Source organism: Enhydra lutris, unplaced genomic scaffold (assembly GCF_002288905.1).
Source record: "Enhydra lutris kenyoni isolate GAN:26980312 unplaced genomic scaffold, ASM228890v2 scaffoldscaffold17, whole genome shotgun sequence".
NCBI classification, from domain to species: Eukaryota; Metazoa; Chordata; class Mammalia; order Carnivora; family Mustelidae; genus Enhydra; species Enhydra lutris.
The window spans coordinates 5,536,358-5,563,585 of NW_019154101.1; the positions used below are offsets into that span (position 1 = coordinate 5,536,358).

The 27,228-nt window shown below is 52.4% G+C and overlaps 3 protein-coding genes across 6 annotated transcripts in view; all 3 read right to left on the bottom strand.

The window, feature by feature from the left end:
• The window catches only part of LOC111147889 (cullin 9), a 38,258-nt gene extending 35,802 nt beyond the window's left edge, over window positions 1-2,456 (bottom strand). For both annotated transcript variants that reach the window (XM_022504154.1, XM_022504153.1), the window contains exon 1: window positions 374-2,456. In XM_022504154.1, coding sequence (XP_022359862.1) covers window positions 374-968 — 595 coding nt within the window. In that variant the 5' untranslated portion in view covers window positions 969-2,456. The remainder of the gene's footprint in view (window positions 1-373) is intronic.
• Window positions 2,457-3,317: 861 nt separating this feature from the next.
• On the bottom strand, window positions 3,318-13,279 carry LOC111147733 (serum response factor). The gene is made up of 7 exons (XM_022503954.1): window positions 12,421-13,279; window positions 10,531-10,797; window positions 8,692-8,953; window positions 8,026-8,145; window positions 6,447-6,638; window positions 5,989-6,065; window positions 3,318-5,763 (listed from the first exon to the last, which is right to left on the bottom strand). The coding sequence occupies exons 1-7, from the start codon at window positions 12,931-12,933 to the stop codon at window positions 5,668-5,670; spliced, it is 1,527 nt and encodes a 508-aa protein (XP_022359662.1). The 5' UTR covers window positions 12,934-13,279; the 3' UTR covers window positions 3,318-5,667.
• A 5,892-nt stretch (window positions 13,280-19,171) lies between these two features.
• Window positions 19,172-27,228, bottom strand: part of LOC111147799 (protein tyrosine kinase 7 (inactive)) — a 63,382-nt gene continuing 55,325 nt past the window's right edge. For all 3 annotated transcript variants that reach the window (XM_022504041.1, XM_022504040.1, XM_022504039.1), the window contains 3 exons: window positions 21,860-22,011; window positions 20,593-20,771; window positions 19,172-20,094 (listed from right to left, as the gene is read on the bottom strand). In XM_022504041.1, coding sequence (XP_022359749.1) covers window positions 19,934-20,094; window positions 20,593-20,771; window positions 21,860-22,011 — 492 coding nt within the window. In that variant the 3' untranslated portion in view covers window positions 19,172-19,933. The remainder of the gene's footprint in view (window positions 20,095-20,592; window positions 20,772-21,859; window positions 22,012-27,228) is intronic.

Below are 27,228 nucleotides of genomic sequence, written 5' to 3' on the forward strand. Positions count from 1 at the left end.
TTATGCCACACAACTTACCTTACCAAGTGCTACCTGCTAGTTATTTTACATTAAAAAACATGTTGGTTGTAATCCACCAAACTGATGTCACAATCAATGAATAAATCTCAACAGACTGTTTAAAAATATAAACCTATCTTACTCTCTTTTCTGCCACTGCACTGAGAATGGACAGATAAACAGGATACTATTATTTTATTCTATTTCTACACCTGTAATAGCTTATTAAGCTATTTTTGGGGGGGGGAATGAATTGGTATTCACCAAATATTAGGTGTTCTTCCAGAGTTGGAAAATCCCTCTTCTTTCTGTTCTTACTCCTTGTGGCCCCATTCTCTCCAGTGCTTTCCTTCTTCCCCTGGCTGTCTCTTACCAGCATCGTGGGCTGCCAGAGCCTGTAGCATCTTGCCCGCACTCCGACGGATCTGAGGCTCAGGGTTGCATAACATGTGCATGAGCAGGTCCAGGGCTCCCGTCTCCCTGAAGACCCCAGTGAGGGGCCCGATGCTGGCATAGGCACTGAGCACATGGATGGTGTGGAGCACAGCGGCTGTGAGGCTCGAGGTCCCACCTTCTGCCAGCTGCCTGGCAGCCCTGCGCACCAGCGCCCGCACATCAGCCTCCATCTCTCCCATTGCTGTGTCATCCAGACCTCCTGGATCTCGGGGAAAGCTTCCTGAACCCCCAGCTGCTTCATGCTGAGGTCCCTTAGATAGTGCCCGCTCACCTAACAGCATGGGGCAGTTGGCGTAGACTTCGGGGGCTGACAGCCACATGAGGATGTGTTCTGTCTTGCCCTCTTCCACACCCACTCTGCCCACTTCCCCACACTTCAGAACACTCCATCGGATCAGGTATTCAGGATGCCCATCGTGCCCAGGCCGCTGTCGAATAAGCTCTTCAGGATATGCCTGCAGCCGGGGCCCCAAGGGCACCATGTGGTCCCCGGTGCGCCGTTCCCCCACCATCCTGACCTCCTGGGACACACAAGGAGAAAGATTAAGGCAATGAGGGCAAGGGAAAAGACTACATGGAGGGGACAGAACCTTGAGACACAGATCAGGTGCAGGGTGACTGGTAAACTGCCTGGTGGAACTTATAGACCAAAGAGGAAAAACCCAGAATGGGATGGAATATATAACTTGGAAATAGCAAGAGGATGAAATGAAGGGGTTTAAGAAATGGAAGAGGTTATGAAACAGGGTAAGAACAAAAAGTTCACAAAAAGAGTGACAGCTAAGTAGGACAGTCTGGGCAAAAGAGCAGGGTGGCCATGGGATACAGATCAAGACTTCGAAAGATAACAGGGCTGAGCAGGCAGGACAGCAGCATGGGAGACAGCGAAGCCAGAGCAAATGAGGAAAGTGAGGGTAGAGGAGAGGCAGGGCAGGGAGTAAAAATGACAGCGTAAAGCTGGAATATGGATATAAAGGAGTGGGCCATCAGATAGAATAGAGACAAAAGAAGGGTGGGAGGTGGGCCCCCACATCCAGATGGCTGGATGGGGAAAGTGTATCAGGGTATTGTGAGCAGGAGAGGGGCCAAGGGGGCCAGATAAAATTATGGGAAAAAAAGACCAGGTTCCACCTGACACATAAGTTGTATGTCTGGCAAGGGTCTAAGGTACATAGATATGGAGATGGTAATCATGGAGCTGAAGGGTAGGAAATGAGGTCAGGAGATGGTGAAGATGTTAAAGAGGCAATATAGCACAGGTGAGACTCAGGTATAACTCTGAATTCTGGCTCTTTCATTTATTCCGTGAATACTTTTGGACAAGTCCCTTCACCTCTGAACCTCAGTTCCCTCCTCTGCAACATGGTGATCGTATTGTAATATTGTAGAAACTAAGTAAGATCATGTAGGTAGATCACCTAGAACAGCTGCTAGCACACAGTGAGAGCTCCCTAAACACAACCTAATATTATTCTTAGCTGGAGAAGGGAGGGGCAGGCCTCAGAAGAATTGTTATTAAGCCAGAAGATGATAAATGGGAATAGGAAGACGGCTATGCTGGCGACAGGAAAAGGTACGTGTGGTATGTAGCAGTGTGGGGTTAACTAGGGAGTGGTGAGAGTAGGAATACGGGGCATAAAAGATGACAGAAGAAAGGAGTGAAACTGAAGGGAAACGTGGGATGTGGACCTCGATAGGGGCAGGGGTCCGGGTAGTATGGGGGAGGGGGGGAAAGGCCGGAAAGTAATCGGTGATGTGGCGATAGAAAAATGATGAGCAGGGTGAAGTAAAACAACTGATAGGCCTAAATTTGGGGGAGGGAGGGGAGAAGAGGGAAATTATCATGGGCCCAGAATAGAAGCAGTAAACTGAGGTGTGGAGGTGAGGTCTGGACCTGGAGTTGAGACAGCAGGTAGACGCAGGTAGCAAGGTCAGACCCAAGCTTGCAGACCATCACGGGTGCGGGAGGCCACTAGGGCAGCGGAACGGCTTTGGGGGGGCGGGGTGAGGAGGGGGGGCGCTGTCCGAGGAGGCTGACAGAACCGGGCGAATCTCGGAGAGCAAGCCCTGGCTCTCGTCATCAGCCCCAGGAGAGCGGGTCAGGGAGGGGGAAGGGGACGCGTCAGGGACCCGGTCGCCGCAGGACTCTCCTCTCACCTCCCACCGCCCGGCTTGGCCCTCGCTGGGAGCCAGCGGCCGGTCCCGCCGTCCTGGCCCCGCCTCCTCAGCTGCTCCCTTCCGGGTCACACGGCCAGGGCGGGCGCGGCCCGGCTTCTACGGGGGCCCCAGCAGCCCACACTCGAGCGTGGCGGAAGGGCGCGCGAGTGGAGCATGCGTAGTGGCCGCGCCGCTGCGCGCGGGGCGCCCTTCAGGCGGGGCTCACGCTCACAGTCACAGCCCGCGCTCACAGTCACGTTGCTCCTCGCCGCAGAAGTACGCAGCCCTTTCCATCACTTTGGAAGCCCCCGTCGCATCCCGTGGGTTGGCCTTCCCGGTCCCCCTGAAAGCTACACTCCCAACCCTGGAGCCGTCCTGTGAGTTTTCACTAGGTCACTTGGCCATGAGTTTCCCAAACCCCTCTGCAGTGCTTCGGATTGGTTGAGTCACTTTTCCTATTAATTAAAATTGCTCATCTCTGAGTTGGCCTAAAAACCTAACAAAGCCATGCACAAAGACAAAGGCTGCAGCTCCCCGGGATATTCCTTCAATTAAGTGACGGAGTTCCACAGCCCAAAGCACCCCTTAGCTTTGCTGTTCTCATCAGGCAGACAGGCTTGCTTCTCAGAGCAACCTTTGGGGTTTGATTCGTGTTCATATTTCCCTCCCTCCCTATGCGGAAAAACAGAGGCAAAGACCCCACAGTCTGTGCACAAAAATGATACATTTATTGAAAGAGTATTTTTTTTTTAATACAAAAGAAAGCTCTGTACATAGGACTGTGACCATGTCCACTATTCCTGGGTCAACATCCCAGGGGAAGTAGAAACCACTGACATACTCCACATTCGCGCACACACACACACACTCAGGCACACGCACGCAAGCACACTCATGCGCACACGTGCACACATTCATGCACGCACATACACACTCCAGAGCCACCAAGGAAGGGAAACACCAAGGGTTGTTGCACATATAAATGCTACCTCATCCCTGACGCACACATGTTCTCCCAAGGCCACGCTCACACAACACACATTATAAGCACTTTGCCTGATTCACTCACTGGGTCTGTCTTTTGTGGGAAAGAGAGGAGGAATTCATCAGTCTCCTCCCCTGGGTGGGGGAGTGGGGAGTGAGTGAGTGATCGTGGAGTGAAACAAGAGCAGAGAAAGGGGGCTGGGCAGTTACAGACCTGAGTCCCAAGCTCCCCCACTCTCTGACCCCTGATTTGCCATGCCCCAGCCTTGTAAGCCACCCATAAGCCCCAGCTATCTCCAGGAGAAAGCCCAGAATGGTGACTTCCATCTTGGCACCCCAAACCGGGGCAAGACAGCAATGGGGGTTAGAGGTTACGGGGGGTTCTCAAACGCGTCGGCAAATCATCCCCTTGATAACTAGGCTGTGCGCAAAAACTTCCCCCACCCCTTCACCTAATCACAGAAGCAGGATTGTTCCTCCTGAAGGCAGTCACGGGGGTTAATAAAACTCCACCCCAACTGCTGCCCTGTTCTGAAAAAGCTCCCTTTCTGGATAAAGGGGGTGAAGGTAGGCTCTGACACAGGGTAAAAGACCCTCCCCCTATGCTGGCCCATCCTCAAGGTCTACCCCAAAGGGGGCAGAGTGGGGTAGGGCACGGCCCCTGTACAAATTACATAAATACTGAGGTTACACTTAGAAAAATAAAGTCATTTTCTTCAAGGCTTTTTGTCTTAATTTAAAAAAGTTACAGTAGCTGCTCACTCCCTGGGAGAGCTGCCCCTTTCTGGCTCCCCTATCCCTATACTCAGCCCAAGAGCTGCTCCCGTTTCTTCTGACCCCCATTCCTGCCTCTTACCCCCTCCCAGACCCCACCCTGCTCACTGCAACTTGGGCCCCAGGCAGCTGCAGGCCTGGGGGAGCACAAGGCTGCAATGCCCATGCATGTGGCACAAATGAAGTCAGTTGCCTCTACCTGACACCCTCCCACCCCCCCCCCCACATTTGGTCTCCCTCTTCCCTCTCCCTTGCAACAGCCTTAAAGGGCAAAAAGAGACCCAGGGCTGTGGGTCACCCTCCCCACCCCGTTGGGGCATGGCCTGAGGGCCCCTCCCCCGGTTTTCTCCTGGAAACAACCCAGGACCGGGCAATCCCAGAATCTCCCCTACACACTGGTGGGCCCCGAGCTCGTGGGGTGGCTCTGTCCCCAGAGGCCCAGCCAGTTCCGGGGAGCCCCAGGGCTCCCCAGGGAAGGGGAGCTTGGGCAGGGAGGGGGACGAGAAAAACGCCATAAAAAAAAGTTTAAATATTTTAAAAATATATATTTATAGATTTGTTTTCACTTCGTCTCCTCAAATAAAAAGTTCAAAATCAACTTTAAGTAAAGCAGCTGGGAGGAAGGGGGCGGGAGACAGGGTGAGAGGGAACTCTGATGGTTCCCTCCAACCCAGGAATCCCTGGAGTTCCGAGGGGATCAGCAAGGCAGGGCAGGGCAGCTGGCCCTGGGAACCTGCTCTGCGCACAGGCCCGGCTCTCAGAAGCTGCAGGGACAATGGGGTGGTGGTGTGAGGGAAGAAGCCCCATCTCCCCAGGCGGCTCCCTGAGGGGCAGGGGTAGGGCTCTTCTTACCCAGCCTGTGACAGACACAGTGCTGACATGGGGTCAGCAGGGAGGCTGGGAGAGGACCCCAACTGCTTCCTCAGGGGGAACACGGTGCCTAGTCCCACAGAGGCCTGTGTGTGGGAAGGTGGGGCACGGTCCCATTGAATAAGCTAATACTCATGGCAAACATGGAGCCAAGCTGGCGAGGGGAGTCTGAGGAGGGAGGACAGCCCCACCGTCAATAGAAAAGGGGAGGTGGAGCTAGGAGGGGAGGGTGAGGGAGGATGGGGTGGAGGGCAGGCTGGCCCATTTCTTTGGCTGGAGTGAGAGGGCTCAGTCCTGTGGCTGCCCACTCCTCCTCCCTGCCTCCCTCCTGCGGCCCGTCAACGTGTGTGTAAAGAAAACGTGAAAAGGCAACAATAAATAAGTGGTGCCATCCCGTGGGCCATCTGTCCAGGGTGGCAGGGCGGATCAGTCACTCTTGGCGCTGTGGGCGGCGTCCAGGTTCACCACCTGTAACTCGGTGAGGTTGCTGCTGCTCCCAGCCTGCTGCCCTATCACAGCCATCTGGAGGGAAGGGGTGCGTCAGGAAGAGGGAGCAGGAACTGACCAGACAGCTCAAGCTCCCCACTGCTTGCCTGCCTGTCCACCCCAGGCCTGACTGGGAAAACAGGCCTCCTGGCTGGGGGTCTTGGCTTTGACCAATGGGTTAATGGAACTCCAAAGGTAAGATAAAGAGCTGGCTGGCTGGCTGGCTGGGGGGAGGTGAAGGGTGCCCCCCACCCCACCTACCTGGTGAAGCTGAACTGCAGAAACAGGGATCTGCACTGTCCCAGACGGCGCTGTGAGGAACACCTGGGGAACGCCACCTGCATCGGGAACCCACAGGAGACACTCAAACTGCTTGCTCAAGAGAAACTTCCAGATACTGGAGAAGTGGTGATAATTGTACAAGTGACCCGGTAAGTCTCAGACGCAAGTACCCAAGGGTGAATGTCCAAATGTGTCCATGTGTGCATGTGGCTGCGGATTTTCAAGTGTACGGGAGTACCCTAGTGGACAGCCAGGGGTGTCGGGATACGTGTGCAAGCATCCGTGTGTACGTGTGTAGGGATATGTGTGGGCAGCTTAGTCTGTGTATGTGTATGTGAGTGTGTCCATCTAGGTGGGCATGTGGGGGCCCATTCAAGCGTGTGCCTGTGTAAGGGAGGAAACTGTCCTCCTTTCCTGAGCCCCACCACACAACTCACCTTGCTCTTGGACCTGGCTGTGGGACACCTGCATGGTGGATGGCGCCTGGGAGAAGGCATTGAGCACGGTGAGGCTGCCATCAGCCAAGCCCGAGGTGGGTGCGTACATCACCGCATGGGGACTAGGGTACATCATGTGGCCACCCACAGTTGTGGGCACAGATGACGTCATGATGGTGGCAGGCAATGTCACTGGCAAACACAGACACACGTTAGGGAGGATGGCCCTGGTCCCTACTGATAGATCCCATCCCACCTCCAGGAGTTCCAGGGCTCTGGACTCCTCATGCCATTGCCCAGGTCAGCAGCTCGACAAGACTCGTTCCTCTGGTCCCTGTGTCATCGACTAAGAAAAGCCTTATTTTTTCTTGAACACAGGAGCACCAACCTTTAATTATATCCCATCATGTTATACCATTCAATTGTCTATCTGCTGAATTCTTCATTCCAAGACCATAAGGCCCTGGGAGAAACAAGGATTGCAATGACTGATCCATTCTAGGGAAACTCAGATACTCCCCTTTTATTTATCTTTTCAGATACTCCCCTTTTAGGGGGCTCCATCACCCCAATTTTTAAAAAATTTTTCCTCCCTCCTCCTAAATGTGTGGCTAACAAACTCATCTTTTAAATAACCAAGGTTAATGTGCATAAGGTCACTTGGGAACTTATTAAAATGCAGATTCTGATTCTGCAGGTTTGGGTAAGGCTTAAGAGTTTACGTTTCTGGGGCACCTGGGTGGCTCAGTGGGTTAAGCCTCTGCCTTCGGCTCTGGTCATCTCAGGGTCCTGGGATCGAGCACCGCATTGGGCTCTCTGCTCAACGGGGAGCCTGCTTCCCTTCCTCTCTCTCTGCAGGCCTCTCTGCCTACTTGTGGTCTCTGTCTGTCAAATAAATAAATAAAATCTTCAAAAAAAAAAAAAAGGTAATTTTAGTTTGAAAGCGTTTCATCATTTCTGAAATGACTGGAGACACCGAGGGGAATTATGGCTACTCAAAACTTAGGATGCCCTTCCACAAGGAGACAACTGCTCTATAAATCATTCCTGGTAATTAAGCAAACACGTGTCCTTGGGCAAGTAACTTCTTTCTGGGCCCCCAGCTTCTCATCTGAATGAGAAGAGTGGCTCCAATGGTCCCTCATTTCCTCCTGAAATCCACAGCCCTAATACAACACAGGGTTCCAAACCCTGCCATCCTCACCTGACCTTCCCATAAGGATTAGGGTAACGGTTGAGCCAAAAGCCTCCATGCCCATCTTAAGAAACTGTCTGACTGGGGCACCTGGGTGGCTCAGTGGGTTAAGCCACTGCCTTCGGCTCAGGTCATGATCTCAGGGTCCTGGGATTGAGTCCCACATCGGGCTCTCTGCTCAGCAAGGAGCCTGCTTCCCTCTCTCTCTCTCTGCCTGCCTCTCTGCCTACTTGTGATCTCTGTCAAATAAATAAATAAAATCTTTTAAAAAAAAAAAAAGAAAAGAAACTGTCTGACCTTAGTTATAGGAGGGGTACTGCTGGGCCCCTGTGGCTAGACCTCATGAAGGAGGTGGGGCAGGGAGAAGAGAGCTTCGAGCTATACCTGTCCCGCTGGAGGAGGTCTGCGTGAGGTCTGTGCTGCTGTCTCGAGAGGGAGACGCTTGCTGCGGGGCCTGGTGCACCTGAATGGCCTGCACTGGGACCTGCTGGGCCACTGCCCCACCTAGGAGACACAGAGACTTACTCATGCTCTGTCCTACCCGGTCACCATCTGCACCAAGCACCCATGAACACCCCCAGCCCCAGGGTCTGGCACACCGCTCCCCGACTCCCATAGCTATCTTTCCCGGGAGCTAATGAGGACTTTCATGTCCTGAATCTTGTCTCCAGGGGTTTTTGCACTCTGCTCTTGCCCCTCCCCCCTCCTCCCACCCCAGGACTTGCTTCTGCCTCCTTGGGTGATAGAGGAGCTAGCACTGAACCAACGAGAACATGCCCCACTCAAGGTAGGGAGGTGGTGGAATGTCTACTGTCCCTCTGGCAGTGGAGGCACAGAGCTGGGCTGGCTAGACAAGGCCAGAGGGTATGGTTGAAACTTACTGACAAGGAGAGTAGGGGTCCCAGGAGGAAAGGCATGCCTGCCAGTGGGAGGTAAGAGGCTTCCCTCGAGCTCTGGCTGTCCACCCTCCTTCTGAGCAAGGAAAGAGGTCCCCCTTGTGCCAGCCCTCAGCCCACTCTTGGCATGCTCAGTTTGCCCCTTGTGACTCACCAGGCATGAGGGTGAAGCTGGTAGGCAGCTGCATGAGGCCCCCAGAGGAGACGGGGCCGCTGCCTGTACTCTTCAGCACAGTTCCGTTGGCACTGCTGACAGCGCTGGGGCTGACGCTAGCAGACACTGGTGCCAGGTAGTTCGTGATGGGGAAGGAGGGGCCGCTGCTGACTTGCATGGTGGTAGAGGTGCTGGGTGCTGTTTGGATGGTGGAGGTGGTACCCGGCAGGTTGGTGACCGTGAACGCCTGCTTCAGTGTGTCCTACACCCAGAGTAAAGATACAGCAGTGAGCCTCTGCCAGACCCTGCCCCTGCAGAAGCTTTGTGTGGAGTGCTGGCCCAAGACTGGAATCAGTGTGCTTGGGTTCAAACCCCAGCTCTGCCATTTACCTGCTGTCTGACCCCTGGGCAAGTTACTGAGTTGCTGAGCTTCAGTTTCCTGTCCGTAAAAGAACACTTAGCCCATAGGCGTGATGAAGACTAATAAGTGACATAAATAAAGTTCCTAACACCTAAAAGGAGCAATAAGTATTTGCTGTGCTTATGATGTCGGTGATGTCATCATCATAAGTCCCAGAATCCTCTGCCCCAACGGACTATGGTAATCACTCTGGCTGCGGAATCAAGCACGGGGGTCCATTCCCAGCTCTGGCAATGACCATCTATGTGATCCTGGGAAAATCATTTCTTCTTTCTGAGCCTCAGTTCTCCTGGTGTGTAAACACGAGGGGGCTGGGCTACTATGTCCTCTTTAAAAATGTCTTTCCGGTTCAAATTTGCCAGCCGTCTGAGATAGAGACGAGAGTTTTTCAGGGAACTTAGGGTTTCAGAGAGATCTTGGATGTCGGGCAATTAAGCACTCATGCCAAATACTTAAGATTTAGACTACCAAAGGAATTTATTCCTCCAGCAAAATTCCCTGGGAATAAATGAGCCCTACTGCTTAAAGAGTTTGCAACTACAGATGACACGCCTATAAGAAGGGGGAACCTGGAGCACTAAGTCTCCCCTCCGCGAGCCTTTGTTCTTAGAAGGGGAAGGAGGAAGCCACGATCTGAGAACCAAGCCCAGAGAACTGAGGGGGTTCAAATACTGGGGGTGGGTCAACGCGGGATGTTTGCTAGGCAGCTGAGCTCAAAGCCCCTGATTGGTGAAGGCGTTGCTAAGGCAAACAGTGCTGCTTCTTCTGATTGGCCAGTTAGTGAAGGGCCACCCGGAAGGAGGAGCTCTCGAGAGAGGCAACGGAGGAAGCCCTGCCCCCTCTCCTTACCGGGAAAAGGAAGGGGGAGGCGTAACTAGGGCCGGCATCCCTAGCAGCCGCGAATACACTCCCTAAACGTGTCCAGGCCCGGACATCCTGAAGAGGTAGGCGGCTGGCTAGTTAGGTAGTCTCCAGCCCAGTCAACCAGCCCGCCTGCCGACAGTGCTGGGTTCCCAGGACCCTGGAGCCCACTGGTGCTTCCTTCCTACTCCCGGGCAACCCAGCCTGCCGCGAGGGCAGGGCTAAGCTACGCCCCCGCCCCCAGCAGGGAGACAGCTGGCGGGAGGAATGCGAGGGCCCTGCCAGGCGGGCGGGCTGCAGGCGGGAGGCCGGCCTGGAGCCGGAGCCGGCCTTATAAGGGCACGGAGGCCGCCCGCTTATCTAGGGGGCCGGCCTCCTGTCAGGATGGCGAGGATGGACACCTGTCCCCTAGGATGAGGGGTACTAACCCGGCTCCGTTCCACGTCAGTGGGCACCTATCCTGAGTGAGGGAGAGAGAGAGAGGCACCCACCCCCACCCCTCTCTGCCGGTGAAGTCCCTCCTTTTCTTTCCCCTCAGATAGGCGACCCAAACACACCTTGGTCTCCCCACTGCTGTCGGACTCCGACACCTGGTAGGTGAGGTCTGTTTCTTCAAAGCCCGTGGCACTCATTCTCTGGTCTGTGGTGGGGTCTGAGCGGGGTGGAGAGTCTGGCGAGTTGAGGCAGGTCTGAATCAGTGCCTTGCCAGTCTCACTGGTGATCATGGGCTGCAGTTTGCGGGTGGCAAAGGTATACACATGGCCTGTTTCACTGGCCACCAGCAACAGCACCTGTGTCCCTGTCAGCGTGGACAGCTCATAGGCCTGGGGGTGGGGGAGGAGGAGATGGGTAAGTCAGCCAAACTTTTTCTTTCTACCTTCCTTGGGAAGTAGGGAATACACAGTGATCTCAAGCCCCTGCCCCATCCCACCCCACCTCCAGTGACCTTCCTCTCCAGTGACTGGGGCTGGGGGAGGGTCCTATCAAAATATCTGAAAGAGAGCTGGAGAGCAGAAAAACTACCCATGCTCCTCCTTTGAAGAGCAGCCACTGACCTGCAGATAGCCCAAGCAAGCAGTCACAGCCCCCTAGTGACAGAATGTATAACCTCAGGGGACACAGAGGGCCCCAGGTAGCTGCTCCCGAATACAGCTTGGTGCCAGGAGCGTCAGAGAGAGGGCTCCCACCCACCCACTCTTCGCTGTCATAGGAAACAGACAGAATAAAGCTGCTATCTCACTGGAAGTCCCAGAAGACATTAGGGATGGGGAGGAGGGTCACATAAATTCTAAACTGTCCTATGTTTCTTCCCAGAAACTGCACAGGTCCTAACCTTATGCCCCATAATACTGTGCTACCAGCTTTTTTCTTTCTTTGTCTTGATGCAACAGGGTTTGGAGTAATGGGAGATGGGGCTAGATTAGCAGCTACTACCCTGCCACGAGCACAGGGAGGGGACCTTCAAGAATGGCCTCAGAGATGGCCTCTTTACTCCCAAAAAAGTTCCACAACCCACCTTGGAAGCAGCTCTGGTTTTTATATGGGACAGAAATAAACACCAGCCCATGTCCCCAGGGTTCTAGCTTCTTGTTTCCCAGTTCATCTGCTTCCATCCTTTCCCATATCTCCTACACCTCAAGACACTCTTTCTTCACCCCTTTTCACTGGATAGCTGGCTAGAAGAGGAACAATTTCTAGGTACCTCTGCAAACCTCCCTGCCTTCCCCCAAATTCCATGCACAGATTCTCTCTAGGGCTGGAAATCCCACTTGTCCCAAAGGCAGATGGTCCTGAAGGTTGTCCTGCAGGGAGTGCACCGGTGTCCAGTGGATGCAAGGGAAGACACACGGCCATCGTGGGACTCAGTCCCTGCTGCTCAAGGCAGCATCAGTTGTCCTGCCCTGCTCCCTCACCTAGGGCTCTTGAGCCCCATTGGGTCATCAGCCCTGCTTGTCCTTCCAGCCAGCACTACTCTTGTGGTGCCCACCTTCCTCCCACACATGCTGGCTCATTGTTTTTACAGAGCTCTAGCCTCTTGAACTCCATACCTTCCCCTCGGCTCCCTGCTTTTCCGGCACCCTCCCTGGAACACAGAAGGCACTGGATCTAGTGACCCCCGCGTCTCATTAACCACCTCCCGAGCAGCCTCCCATTACCACTCTTCACCCCTTCACTCCACAAGGGCCCTGTTCCTCTCCCGCGCCCGTCACTCCCACCTCGGCGCCTTTCCCGTCTTCTCTGGACGTTCCCGGCATCTCCCCTCTCCCCACATTTCCCCGGCGGCCCCTCCCCTTTCAACCTCCCGGGGTAACAGCCATCCCTCCCACACACCTCCTGCGGACTCGCTGCCTCTCACCTCCGCCTCGGCTCTGCCTTCCTCTCAGGCTCCCCTTACGTGTCCCCACCCTCCCGGTCTCCCGTGGCCGGCCAGCCTCCGGGCCCGGTACCTTTTTCATGATGCCTGTCTTCCTCTTGCTGAAGGTCGTGTAGCGCCGCAGTTTGTTGTCGATGAACTCCATCTTGATCTTCACGCGGCCCCGAGTCTTCTTACCCGGCTTGGCCCCGCTCACCGCGCCACTCACCGGCCCATAGCCTCCAGTGGCCGCCGCCGCCGCCTCGGGCCCACCGACGAGCTCCATCTCGCTCAGGCTCCGCTTGAGGCCGCGCCGCTCCGCGCCCAGCTCCTCCTCCTCGCCCGACTCCGAGTCGCCCTCGCTGCCGCTGTAGACTAGGGCCCCCGCGGTGGGCGCCGGGGTGGTTGTCGCTGCCACTGCAGCCTCCCGCTCGAGGCGGCCCGGCCCGAGCCCCGCGCCGTTCCCGGGAACCCGGCCCCCGTTAGCCCCGCGAGTCCCGCCGCCGCCGCCACCTCCCGGCCGCCCCGTCGGGGTCCGGTTCAGGCTGCCTCCCAGGGCCGAGCCCCGGCCCAGCGCCGCGGCGGCCCCAGCTTGGCTCGGTAACATGGCGCTCAATGCAGGAGGGCGAACGGGCAGTCAGCGAGGAATCGGAGCCGCTGCCGCCGCCGCCGCCGCCATCGGCTTCCCGGCTCAACCCGGCACTCCCGCTGCTGCTAGAGCCGCTATCGCTGCCGCCGTCGCCGCTGCGAACCCGGGGCCCCTGCACGCCCGGGCCGACCTGGGCCCTCACTTTCTTGCCCCTGTGGCCCGGGTTGCCCCAGGCCGCGCGGAGCGCCCCCTGTCCGTATGCTAGGGCGGCGCGCCCGGCGGCCGTCAGCGTCCCCCGGGGGGCAGGGGCTGCTGGCCGCGGCCGAGACGGCGGGTGGAGGGGGCCGGGACCACGCGCTGGCGGCGGAGGGATCCCCCGACCCTTCCCCCCATATAAAGAGATACAATGTTTCCTTTTATGGCGAGGCCGTTCCTTATATGGTGAGCCCCTGCGCCCCCTCCGCATTGGTCCGCGGTTCCGGCACCTCCGCTTTCCATTGGCCCACAGGGAGCTCTTATTTGCATAGACATACCGAACTCGCTGCTGTCATCCGGCGTCAGACCGCGACTCCGAAAGGGGAGGAGCCGAAGCCTCTTAAAGGAACAGGAGAGGCGGTACGACTCCTCCCCCCAGACCAGAGAATGGTAGAATTGGGAGGGACCTGAGGAGAGGAAGCCTGGGACGGGACCCGAGCGCAGTCCCGCGGCGGAATGGGAGCAGCACTGGGAATCCGGCACTGGAAGGGCTGGAAGCAAACATTAGGGTAGTCCATGAGCGGATTGGGCAGGTTGCAGTAAATAATAGAATACAGCCCAAATTCCAAGGGAATGCAGGGATTGGACCACTTCCCCCACGCCTTCCTGAGGGAGGCAAATTTACGGGCTAAGCAGAGGAGACTTGGGTCCCCGGTGTCCAGACTCGCTTCCCCGCCGCTCGGCTCCAACCCTTCCCCTCCCCCCCGACTTCCTTTCCCTTTCCCTCTCTTTTCAAGGCGACGACACTTTCCCACCAGGCCGGCTCCCCGGTCCTCATTCATCATCCTCTATACTAGAGGGATCTTTGGCAGACGGACATCTGGAAAAGACCGAGGGAGACAGTCGGCTTCCCGGTCCCCGAAGGGGGCAGGGAGACGAGATGAAGATCAGTGAAGACTTCCAGCTGCGGTCTGGGCTGGGGGAGGGGGATGGTCCCGAGGATAAAGCCCACCCCACCGCCTGTGCAAAAGCCTGGGAAAAAGCAGAGCCAGGCAGAAAGTTTCAGCAACTAAGCAAGCCAGCCAGCCAGCCAGCGAAGCGCGTACACACACACACACACACACACACACACACACACACCCCCTTCTGTGAATAACCCATGGTGGGGGTGGGGGTAGTTAGAACAGGAGCGGGACAAAGCCCATGTTCGAGGTATGGGTCGAGGTCTCAGCTCCAAAGCCGTGAAAATAGGTTGGGCTTTGCTGTTACAGAAAATTTTCAAATCTGGAATCAGCCTCTTTGTATCCCTGTGGCTGGAAACAAGTATTGGGCTTCTCCAAATTCCATCATATTCCTCATTGTTGGTACCCATCCCATGTTGGGATCTTAATGCAGATTAAATGAGATGAAGGCTAAAGCATAGAGTAAGTGGTCAGTGGATAGTTAACAGGAGCTCCTGGAATAATAACCTCATCGCTGGGATAAACATCTGGTTGCCTTTAAGGGGATGGGGGAATGATGATTCCTGCCTTAAAAGTTTTTGTGAAGATTAAATAAAGCAGTTTGTTGTGACCCATTAGTGGTAACGATAATGAAATGACTTCAGTGTACTGCAATGAGCATTTAAAATAATAAATTAATAAGTATTACAAAACACTAGGGCAAATATTTTTGCCTAGAACTTTTGTTTTCATTTTTACATTGAACCATATAAAATGGCCATTTTATAGGTCAAGAGGGTAGTATATTGTCGATTTCATATGGCTCAATGTGCCAAACAGATAACAATGTCAATTGCATTTCCTACTGTAAGTCATGTCCAAGGACTTTGAGAAATACTGAAACAAGGTATGTTCAAGTGATTTGTGAGAACTAATGTGTGTATTAGTAGTATCATCAAACCCTTAACTATGGGAATTAACAGTCCTACTCTTCCCCAATTCCCAATAGCTTCAAAGAGGTGGGGTTTTTTCCCCCCTTTTCCTAATTTACTTTACATCACGGGTAGTTTAACATATGGAATGTGTTAGCTCAAGAGGAAGAACAGGTCAAATACATAAATAGGTTCCAGAAGAGCCCCCCAAGAAGGGGCCACAAATGGTGCTTGAGACTGTGATCTGTCTGAGCAGGGCAGTCTTAAAACCACAGCCCTGGGCTGATTCCTTCTTCACTTCTAAAGACAATTTTTTGAGACCCTCCCCTAATTTAGACCCATGCAGGGTTGACAAGCCTTAGCAGTGGTACCCCCAGAGGACAGCTACTGTCTGCCACATTCACCGGGCATGGTGTGTGGAATGAATACAGTTCTTAAGTTTCCCTTCAAATAGATTGACCTCTCCCATTTCACCCAATCCCTGGGCCACTGCCCACGAGCGTTAGTGCCCCAGCTCTTCGGGCTGGGATGGCTTCATTTTCACAATCCTTTGTCACCATGGGGTGGGGGGAGGGGTGGACGGGGCACCACAGCCACATCAGACTGGATTACTGTAGGCTCAGGAGCCAAAACTGTCGATATGAATAAAGGCAAAAATCAAGAAGTGGCTCACAGATATGTTTTGTTGGTGCCATAGAGTATTTTGAAATCAGGTTTTTACATAAAAGTCTGGAATCTCTCAATACATTAACTCCAGGTCTGGCACCCCCAAGAGCACTAGAGCCTTGACCTGAACTGAGCAGGGGCCATAGCAGACGTCTCTGCTCTCAGGTTCACTATAGGCTCCACACAGCTCACTGAGCTCAGATAAGTGCCTGGCCTGGCCTCTCTGGAATGTGAGTTTGGTACTTCTCTGATAAGGCCTGTATCACAGTAGCCCCCGTGGAAGATGGGAGCTCATGTCCACCCCAGACATGAAGGACCTCCAGAGGGGCATCAGAATGCCAGCCAGATGCCCCAGATACTACACCATTCCCACCTTGACCTTTCTTTCTTTCTCCTGATTTTTATCACCCAAGTTATACCAGAACAAAAATTAAGGACTTATCACTTATCAAAAAAAATGACTTATCACACACACAAGAAAAAAAAGAAAGAAAAGAAAACCAAAAACTACCACTCTAAGTGTTGGCATTTGGAATTAAGCTTTACACAAGGACTCTTTGTGGAGAATAGATCTTGTGGCAATGGTAGCGTTAGAGAGAATAGAAAGGAAAAGAGGTTGTTGACTCAGTGTGCCCAGGGAAAGTCTGGAAAGCCACACTCCAGACACTACTAGTGCTTCCCACTGGAGCGTAGAGTTGGAGAGAGAGGAGTGTGTGTTTTGCTTTCTACAAGTCTGTACCATTTGACTTCTTCCATGATCATTATTTTTTATGTTGTTTTTTTCTTTTTTTAAAAAATATTTTATTTATTTATATTACAGAGAGAGAGGGGTCACACGTAGGCAGAGAGAGAGGGGGAAGCAGGCTCCCTGCTGAGCAGAGAGCCTGATGCGGGGCTCGAGCTCAGGACCCTGAGATCATGACCTGAGCCAAAGGCAGAGGGTTAACCCACTGAGCCACCCAGGCGCCCTTGTTTTTTTCTCTTAAAATTAAGCAAAGATAGAAATAGGGGGTGCCTGGGTGGCTCAGTGGGTTGAAGCCTCTGCCTTCAGCTCAGGTCATGATCCCAGGGTCCTGGGATGGAGCCCCACATCGGGTTCTCTGCTCTGCAGGGAGCCTGCTTTCCCCTCTCACTCTCTGACTGCCTCTCTGCCTACTTGTGATCTCTGTCAAATAATAAATAAAATCTTAAAAAAAAAAAAGATAGAAATAGGGTAGGGGTAGAATAAATGGATTCTGATGACGGGCTGCACAGGGGAGGGGGTGCACAGAGAGGAGGACTCACAATGGATGGGAGTAAGGGTGACCATCACCCCCAAATCAGTACCATTGACAGAAAAAGAGGCCCTAGCTGGAGAAGCAAGGTTGTGAGAGAGAGAGTTCAGTGAGGGCCCCGGGAAGCAGGCAGTGGGAAATGATCTGCAGGAAATGGGGAGTGTGTGTCTGCAGCTTGAGGGTGAAGCTAGAATCTGAGCTAATGCTCTGGGAATTATGCACACCGAAGGGCCAATTAAAGCCCCAGGAGATGAGACAAGATTCCTGAGGGTGAGCACATGGAGAGAGCAAAGCCAAGGAGAGAATCCAGAACAGCGGGCTCTGGGGCAGGCAGACAGAAGGTGGAGACGGTGTACCAATGCCAAAGTCAAGAGAGGAGAGTCTGAAAAGGCAGATGCAATGAGCAGTGTTAGCGGTGGCCGAGCCGTTAAGGAAGACCAGGAGCGAGAGAAGGGTTAGTGCTTGGCTTTCTAGAGTACTAGTATCTTCCTAGTACTTCCGAGCACAACCCACAGTTAAGAACTCATTTTACATCACGGCTTATGGTGAATTAGATTGCTGCCCCCAATTCTTCACACTTTGAGTGGAATTACACATCCAACATCTTCACCATGTGACTCTGCATTATCTCCTCCTGGTTTTGATGTTGGGTTTCAACATGTGACCCGCTTTGGCCGATGAAACGTTAATAGACTCATGGTGACATATGTCCATGTGGGATCCGGCAGGACCCCTTACATTACTGCCCTGCAGCAGAGCATGCTCTGGGGCCCGCAGAGGAGACCAGCCCAGCTCAACTCCACCAGATCTGGCCAAGATCAGCTGAACCTCGCCAACCTGCAGATTCATGCGTGACAAAAATAAATTGTTGTAAGAACTGAAATTTAGGGGCTTATTATACAGCATCGCCACCCCAAGAGCTGACATAATCCAAGACACACAAACGTATTCAATATCACATTTTGTAAAAGAACACTTACCCTTAAGGTATCCAATGTACTCTGATAGTTTCTATCGTTTCATTCTTTTTAAAATTTTATTTTCTTTTTTAAGATATTTATGTATTTCCTTGAGAGAGAGAAAGAGCACAGAGAGGAAGAAGCAGACCCCTGCTGAGCAAGGAGCCCAACATGGGACTCGATCCCAGGACCCCGGGATCATGACCTGAACTGAAGGCAGACGCTTAAAGGACTGAACCACCCAGGTGCCCCGTTTCATTCTTTTTTAAATGCCAGCTGCAACCCACACTTTGTAAAACAATGTTCTAGAAAAATTGTTCTTGAATTTTTTTTTTCACTCCAACACATCTGTGGGCTATAACACACTGTATATCAAGGAGTAAGTGGCTCACTTACTGGCTGTGCGACCTTGGGGAAACTACCCAACCACTCTGAGTTTCAGTTTCCTAATCCGAGAAATGGGAACAATAGTATCTGGCGCTAGACTATTCGCAGAGATTAAACGGGATAACGCATGTTAAGTGCTTAGCAAAGTCACTGGTAGAAAGCAGGTATCCAATACGTATTAGATGTTATTTTCATTTATGAGAAGTGTGATGAGGAATAGAAGGAACCAGAGAAATTTCAGAGTTAAGACTGAGTTATGGACTACTTTCTCTTGGATGGGGAACCAGGCTGAAGTTACTGGAATAAGGCGGAGTATGACTGATGGCACTGAGTCTAACCAACTAATTAACTAACAAAGGGTTGGGAATCAAACCAGTTGAGTGCCCTCAGCAAGGGCATCCATGAGGCATCAGGCACTATCCCTCTGCTCTGTTCTACCTGCTCGCTCTCTCTCCAAGAGTCGTACAGGGATTCAGAGACCTGAATCCATCATTAACTCCTTCTCCAATCCAGCTCTAACTTGCCCCCAGACTCCCCACCTTCTACCCTCCCCGCCTGAGCGGGAGGATTAAGCCAACCAGCAAAGAATAAGTAGTTGGCAGTCAGAGAGCAACAGAGGGTCACAGGGACAAGAAGTGGCCTTGCATCCTCCAGGCCCATATTCTCAACACCCCGTGAACCAGAGAGAAAGGCCAGTGTCTAATCGTCATTCCCGTCCAAACCCCGTGAGACTTCATGACAGCACATGGACACTTCTGATAAGTGAGGGACAAAGGGACACCATCCATGGACAAGGGCAGGGAATGAGCATCAGAAGCAGGCTGTAAAAAAGGCTTCTTTATTGAGAGCAGCGAGTGTTTAAAAAAAAAAAAAACAGAACAAACAAACAACAACAACAACAACAATAAAGGTGTGAGGCAGGGGTGGCCCACCCTCCCCACCTCCTCCAGGGCCCACCCCTCCCTCCCATGCCCCCCACCCCACGCTGCAAGTACATACAAAAGCCGCCCACGGTGCATACAAAAAGGGCGGGTTATATAGTGTGAAAAGCTCCTGAAAACTCCTTCATCTGCCAGGCACTTAGGATGAGGAAAGGGGAGAAGGGTGGGGAGGAAGCATGGGTCTGGGTCAGTGTGCACAAGTCCACGGGGCGGGGGGGGGGGGGGGAGGATTCACTGGCACATCCTCCGTAATCCTGGCGCAAAGCCCAGGGTAGGCCCCAGGGACCAGAACTATCCAGAAACTTGAGTATATTAAGGAATTGCCCTCAGACCCGGCTCATCTCCAGCCTAGCCCTCCCTGGGCCAACTTGGCAGGTGAGTGGCAGAACTGGACCTGGTCAATGGGAGGAGACCCAGGCCAGAAACTGGGGTTACCTGAGGTACCCACACTGTCCCTGATGGGGGAAGGGGTGGCAGAGAAGGCTGCCCAGCTCAAGGCCCTAGTCACTCAGTCTGGGTCTGAATCAGCCTGCCCCAGGACTGAGGATAAGGGAGAGGAGGAAAGTCCAGGCCCTGCCCAGACCTTAATAGTGCCTGTGGTCCCAGGGAAGGGCTCCTGGGGCCAAGGAGGACAGGGATCTTGCCCATCATGCTGTGGGCGCCCCTGAAGAAATCCTCCCCTGCCCATGCCATCCTGAGGCACAGCCTGCCTGGGCTCCTTCCTCACGGCTTGCTGTCTGCAGGGTTGTCTCCCAAGGTGTTGGCGATCTCACTGAAGGACGGCCGGTCCTTGGGGCTGAGGGCCCAGCAGCGTTGCATCAGGCGGTAGAGCTTGGAAGGGCAGCCCTCAGGCTGTGGGAGTCTAGCCTTTCCAGCCTGCAAGTCTGCAGGGAAGATGGATGGAGTCTTACTCAAAACATTTCAACACCTGTCCCACCCGGTGGAGCCCGTAGTTCCCCAAGCAGCCACACGAGGGCGACTCGGGGTCAGGGGCACTGGCCAGTGAGTGGTACATGGGCACTGACTCCAGCAAGGGGCATACGGAAGTATCTTGTAATCAAAGGTGATGGCTCCCGTGATCCTGGCCCCAGCTCTCTCTGGCTGGTGAGGGCAGGGTCCACAGGAGGCACCCAATGCATGAGGACCAAAGTGGGGTCAACGGGCAGGCGTCAGAGTGGCTGGACTGGGCACTGGGGTCAAGGACTATTTACCAACCGGTATCAAAGTATTACTTAATAAGTATTTCAGCTGGGGTAGCCATATCTGGACACCTACTAACACCAGCCCTGGGAAGTGAGGCAGGCTTGGTGGGCCCCGGGACCCTGAGCAGACCCTGCACCTGGAGATTATCTGGAATCATCCTTCAGAAACAAACTGCCTACCAGCCAGCACTTCATCGTCCACCTGCCCGCCGTGGGGCATCTCTCCGTGGGTGAACACCTCCCACATCAGCACGCCAAAGGCCCAAACATCCGACTTGGTGGAGAAATCACCCTCCAGGATGGCCTCGGGGGACATCCAGCGCAGTGGCACCCAGGCCTGGCGGAAGTGGTAGTACTCGCTATAGGAGAGAAACATGCACAGGCATGGGGCGGGGCCTCCATGGCCCACGGAGTACCACAGGGTACAATGGGGTACACGGCCTGGGATCCCAACCTCATCCCAGACCTGGCTCTCAAACCCAGGCTAGAACCCAGCTTTTCTCCAGCAAGGCATTCAGAGAAATTGGTAGCATTTAGGCTGAGCACTGGGGTATGCTGGATGAAAATTTAGAGGCATCCATGTGGGTCTGGGTCAGTGTGCGCAAGTCCACGGTGGCTAAAATTTCCATTAAGAATCAAAATTTAAAGCTTAAAAAAAAAGGTGGGGGGGGTGTGCCTGGGTGGCTCAGTCGCTTAAGCATTTGCCTTCAGCTCAGGTCATGATCTCAGGGTCCTAGGATCGAGCCCCACATCGGGCTCCCTGCTCAGCGGGGAGCCTGCTTCTCCCTCTCCCACTCTCCCTCCCCGTGCTCTCTCTCCCTCTCTAATGAACAAATAAAATTTTTACAAAAGAATCAAAATTTGCCTCAACATTAGTAGTTTTAAAAGCTAACAATCATATATATTTTTCTGTTTAAAACAAAATGTAAAAAAGCAAACAAGGACACATTAAATGGAGAGAAAACTTCAAAAGCTTTACTAGCGATAAACCAATTAGGACTCAAGCTAACAGCCAGATGCGCTGTGGTGGCACAGAGCCAGAGTGACCCGCAGGGAGGTCCCCAAGAGGCTGTGTGGTGTTTCCTGGCACCCCAGGGCAGTCCCTGGCCACAGCTGCTTAGCTCGAAGCCCTGGGCTTCAATACAGTGATTACTGAATTCAGGAAGTTGCAGAGGGAACTGTATGAATAGTTAAATTATACATGAACTGTTTAAAAGTTTGATCAGTTATTTTAAAAAAGGTTAACGTTTTACCCCTAGAGATAATGTCTAAGCGTCAGGGTCCACTGGCTAGAAAGGCTGCAGCACCTTTGAAGAAAGGATGGGGAGGCTCTGTCCCCTCCCAAGCCCTCCAGCGTTGGGCCAAGTGGATGCTAAGCCCTTTCCCACACACCCCCAAGCCCCACCCGCCGTCTGCCCCTCGCCATACCCAACTGGGGCCCTTCTACCTGTTGTACACGTCCTTGCTGAGCCCCAGGGCCGACACCTTCACCTGTCTCTGGGCGCTGACCAGGCAATTCCGAGCGGCCAGGTCCTTGTGCACAAAACGATTGTTGGACAAGTGCTCCATGCCCAGGGCCACCTGGGTGCACAGTGCCACCTGCAGCGAGAAAGGGGCCTGTCAGAGCAGCCCAGGACTAGAGATCAAGATGACTGTCTTTGGCACAACCCTTGGTGAGGTCTCAATGCCATCAGCGTGATGCATAGGAAGCCCCAAAGCAAAGATACAACAGCCTAGCTTTCCTTCTCTGTAAAATGCGGCTACTAACAGCACCTGTCTCACTGGCTTGTTAGAAGAACTGAGCTAAATGAAATTATGCTCTTGGAACCACTCTGGCACACAGCAGGTGTTAGATGAGATAAATGGCACATGGGGCAGGGAGACCAAACAGTGACCCCTTGTTGGGTGAAAAATAACTGGGCAGGTGGTGCCTGGGGGGCTCAGTCAGTCAAGCGACAGACTCTTGGTTTCAGCTCAGGTTAAGATCTCAGGGCTGGGAGATCGAGCCCCATGTCGAGCCCTGCTTTGGGCTCAGCTCAGTGGGGAATCTGCTTGAAATTCTCTCCTCAATGGTCACACACACTCTTTCTCTGAAATAAATAAATCTTTTTAAGGCATTTTTTAAAAGATTTTATTGATTTGAGAGAGAGAGAGAGAGATTGTGAGAGAGAGCATGAGCAGGGAGGAGAGGGAGAGGCAGGCTCCCTGCCGAGCAGGGAGCCCAATGCAAGACTCAAACCCAGGACCCTGGGATCACGACCCCAGCCAAAAGCAGAGGCTTAACAGACTGAGCCACCCAGACACCCCAAATAAATCTTTTTAAAAGGGGGGAGGGGAGGAAAAGAACTGGGCAGTAATCATAGTTTACATGTTTATGGTTTGTTCCTTTTTACTTCAAAATCATGAATTTTCCTCTAGCAGTGTTTAGAACAAACGAAACAACAACAAAATGTGTGTGTGTGTGTGTGAATGTACATACATGTATAACTGGTTGCCTCCAAGGAAAGGAATTGGGGACTACGGAGTAGAAAAAAGTAGGGAAACGAGATGCCTAGGTGGCTCAGTTGGCTAAGCGTCTGCCTTCCGCTCAGGTCATAATCCCAGGGTCCTGGGATCAAGGCCCACGTTGGGCTTCCTGTTCAGCAGGAAGCTTGCTTCTCTCTCTCTCCCACTTACCCTGGTTGTGTTCCCTCTCTTGCTGTCAAGTAAATAAAATCTTTAAAAAGAAATTTTTTTAATAAAGATTTTATTTATTTATCTGAGATAGAGCAAGAGAGAGAACACATAAGTTGGGGGGGTGCAGAGGGAGAGGGAGAAGCAGGCTCCCCATTGAGCAGGGAGCCCGATGTGGGACTTGATCCTAGGACTGAGATCATGACCTGAGTCAAAGGTAGACACTCAACTGACTGAGCCACCCAGGTGCCCCTTATTACTATTTAAATTCTGAACTGCATATAGAAGAATCCGTAAAATATATATACACTTCCAGAAATAATTATAATGCTCACACCCAGGCAACTGTCACTAAGTAAACAAATAGAAACAAACCCTAATGACACCAGAATCCCCGAAGCCACAAGGGCTCCTTCCTTATCATATACTCTCCCGCTCAGAGGTAACCGCTATCCCAACTTCTATAATCGTTTCTTGGCCGTTCTTTATAGTTTTACCACTGACACATACATTCCTAAACAACAGAACTTAGTATTGCTGTTCTGGAACCGGACAAAGCTGGAAGCATACAGAATGCCTACATTTTTGTGCCTTGACCCTTCCATACAACACTGTGAGATTCAGCCTTTTTTTTGCAGGGACCACTGTACTCTGTCCCTTTTCAGCAGGAATATGCCACAACTCATTTATTCCAATACCAATGGATATTTGTGTTTGTTTTCTTTTTTCCAGTTCTTCTAAGAACAGGGCTGCTATGACTGTTCTGATGGGTACACGTGCACGAGGGTTTTGGTTTTTTTTTAAGATTTTATTTTATTTGACAGAGAGAGAGAGATCACAAGTAGGCAGAGAGGCAGGCAGAGAGAGAGGAGGAAGCAGGATCCCTGCTGAGCAGAGAGCCTGATGTGGGGCTCGATCCCAGGACTCTGGGATCATGACCTGAGCCGAAGGCAGAGGCTTTAACCCACTGAGCCACCCAGGTGCCCCTACATGCATAAGTTTTTTAAGATGCTGAGGCAAGTGTCAGGGACTAAGAGTATCTCTAGCTCTATAAAATAGTGCCAAATTCTTTTCCAAAGTGTAAGACAGTGGGGGATATTTTTCACTGATACCCTTTTTAAAACATCAAGCCATTGGGGCGCCTGGGTGGCTCAGCTGTTAAGCGTCTGCCTTTGGCTCAGGTCATGATCCCCGGGTCCTGGGATCCAGCCCCACATCAGGTTCCCCGCTCAGTGGGAGGCCTGCTTCTCCCTCTCCCACTCCTCCTGTTTGTGTTCCCTCTCTCGCTGTGTCTCTCCCCGTCAAATAAATAAATAAAATCTTTAAAAAAAAAAACCTCGAGCCATGTGTATGATGTCATATGTATGATGTAACATATTAAATGGAATTACAATTCAGTTATAGTAACATTTTCAAAGTATGTATCAATGCACTGAACAAATATTGAGCACCTACTGTGTACCACACACCACTGGGTGCCGGTGGAATATAGTAGGCACAGGAGGACGAGGTTCTCGGCAAGAGGGTAGTCTGGAGGGGAGATGAGAACTGTATCTACAGAGGGTTGCCACCACCAGGAAGAAGGTGGTCCATGCCCACAGGGAAAAGCAGAAGGCCAGAAGAGTGCTTGAAAGATCCACGGCCCCTCTGTCGCCTTATATCCAAACCTCAGGAGCAACCACTGGGGATGCATGTGATCTGAAGCATTTCCTTGTATATAAAAACAACGCAGACTTGGGGCACCTGGGTGGCTCACATGGTTAACTGTCTGCCTTCAGCTCAGGTCATGATCCTGAGGTCCTGGGATCAAGTCTCACATTGGGCTCCCTGCTCAGTGGGGAGCCTGCTTCTCCTTCTGCTTCTCTCTCTCGCTCATGAATAAATAAAATTAAACAAACAAAAAAACCAAAGCAAACAAATGAAAAATGGTCCCTGGGAAAGATTATTCAACAAGTCACTGGCCAGCTGTGTGTTTCTCCTGGCATACAGGTCCATACGGGACCCATAAGGGAGAAGTCAGCCGCTGAGGAATGCCATCATAGAGAGGTGAAGATCAGAATGTGGCCAGCAACTGACGTCAGCACAGAAATAATAATCAAGGTCCCGTGATATCGTTCTACATATATCTGATTGTGAAATGTCAAAAGGCTGCCTCCAATTTATCTCAGGTGGTTCAGGGAAAAAAAAAAATGCATGAAACTAATATCCATGTACCCATGGAGAGAAAAAGAGAAAGTCAATGGGGCGAAATGCAAATGACAGAATCTGGGTAAATGGTTTGTACAAGTTCCTCGAACTATTCCTACACTCTATGAAGCTTGAATTATCAAAATAAAACTTACCAAACACACACACACACAAACACACACACACACACACATTGTCAATAAACACAAAAAATAACACTAAGTGGGTGCCTGGGTGGCTTAGTCGTTAAGCGTCTGCCTTTGGCTCAGGTCATGATCCCCGGGTCCTGGGATTGAGACCCGCACTGGACTCCCTGCTTAGTGGGAAGCCTGCTTCTCCCTCCCCGACTCCCCCTGCTTGTGTTCTCTCTCTCTCTCTTAAACTGTGTCTCTGTTAAATAAATAAATAAAAATCCTTTAAATAAATAAGTAAATAAAAATTTTAAAATAACACTAAGTAAAAGCAGCCCATGTGTGGGCCAATAATGACAGTAGCTCATAGGGACGCCTGGGTGGCTCAGTTGGTTATGCATCTGCCTTTGGCTCCAGTCATAATCTCAGGGTCCGGGGATCGAGCCCCGAGTCAGGCTCCCTGCTCGGTGGGGAGCGTGCTTCTCTCTCTCTCCCCCGTACCTCCCCCTACCTTGCTCATTTTCTCTCTCTCAAATAAATGAAAATCTTAAAGAAAGAAAAAAGCTACAAAGATTATGGTTAATCTGCTTTTCTTTTTTTAAGATTTTATTTCTTTATTTGTCAGAGACAGAGCACAAGCAGGGGGAGTGGCGGGCAGAGGGAAATGCAGACTCCCCCCTGAGCAAGGAGCTCGATGCAGAACTCTATCCCGGAGCCTGGGATCATGACCTGAGCCAAGGGTAGACGCTTAGCTGACTGAGCCCCCCAGGCGTCCGGGGCAATCTGCTTCTACGCTCTTGGAGTTGGAAAGGGCAAACAAACTAGTGAATGGGAGTGGCAGATGGGCTGCTGCAAGGAGGAGAGCACCCAATCAGAGAAAAGGGCACAGGAACGTGTGGAGTCCCTACTGTGTGCGAGCCCTGAGCGAGGCTGGCTGCCTCTCCTGCTTGCATTCTGTAGGGTGGGGGCCATCCTCCGTTTACCCACAGTCTCATGCCAGGCTTTGTACTCCCCCACCCAATGCCAGAGGCTAGCTCTTTCCTCAATACCGCAGCTGCCTCTCCTGCATCGTATCGCTGGTGATGGGGGCACAGGAAGGGCTGTCTGCTCATCAGCAAGCCCCGGGGTAGGGTGCTGGCTACAGACAGACCCTACAGACCCTACAGCATCCCTGGCTGCCTCTGAGCCGCTTCACTGGCCTGGCTCCCAGGGTCACGGAAAAGCCGGCAGAAGAGCCAAACCCGCACACCAAGGGTGGGGGTCACTCCAAAGACAGAGCTCAGTCTGTGTGCACTGGCCAGTGACATCCCTGTGGACGCCCCTGCCTCCACGGGCGGCTTGGGAACTGTGGTCACAACCTGTTAGTATGTCATGAAACCAATTCAGTCCATCTTAACTAGCAATAAAACTTTTAAATGGAATAGAAAATATCAGAGTACCTAATAGTAAGGGTAAATGTCATTCTTAAAACTGTTTTCATTAAAATATGTACATACACACACGTGATGGCTTGTGATACAAAATGTGTTTTTTTGGCAACTGGGTCTCAATCAAGAAAAGTTTTTAAAAATAGGTCTAGGGGTGTCTGGGTGGCTTAGTTGGTTAAGCAACTGCCTTCTGCTCAGGTCATGATCCTGGAGACCCAGGATCGAGTCCCGCATCGGGCTCCCTGCTCAGCGGGGAGTCTGCTTCTCCCTCTGACCTTCTCCCCTCTCATGCTCTCTCTCTCAAATAAATAAAATCTTTTAAAAAATAAAATATGAGGGGGCGCCTGGGTGGCTCAGTGGGTTAAGCCGCTGCCTTCGGCTCAGGTCATGATCTCAGG

Excerpts from the sequence above, each read along its gene's own strand:
- LOC111147733 (XM_022503954.1), bottom strand. The coding sequence starts at position 12,933 with ATGTTACCGAGCCAAGCTGGGGCCGCCGCGGCGCTGGGCCGGGGCTCG. Across the intron at positions 6,639-8,025 it reads GACCTCCTCCAGCGGGACAG|TGACATTGCCTGCCACCATC; the intron begins GTATAGCTCGAA and ends TGTGTTTGCCAG. Across the intron at positions 5,764-5,988 it reads CTGCAGTTCAGCTTCACCAG|ATGGCTGTGATAGGGCAGCA; the intron begins GTAGGTGGGGTG and ends CCTTCCCTCCAG.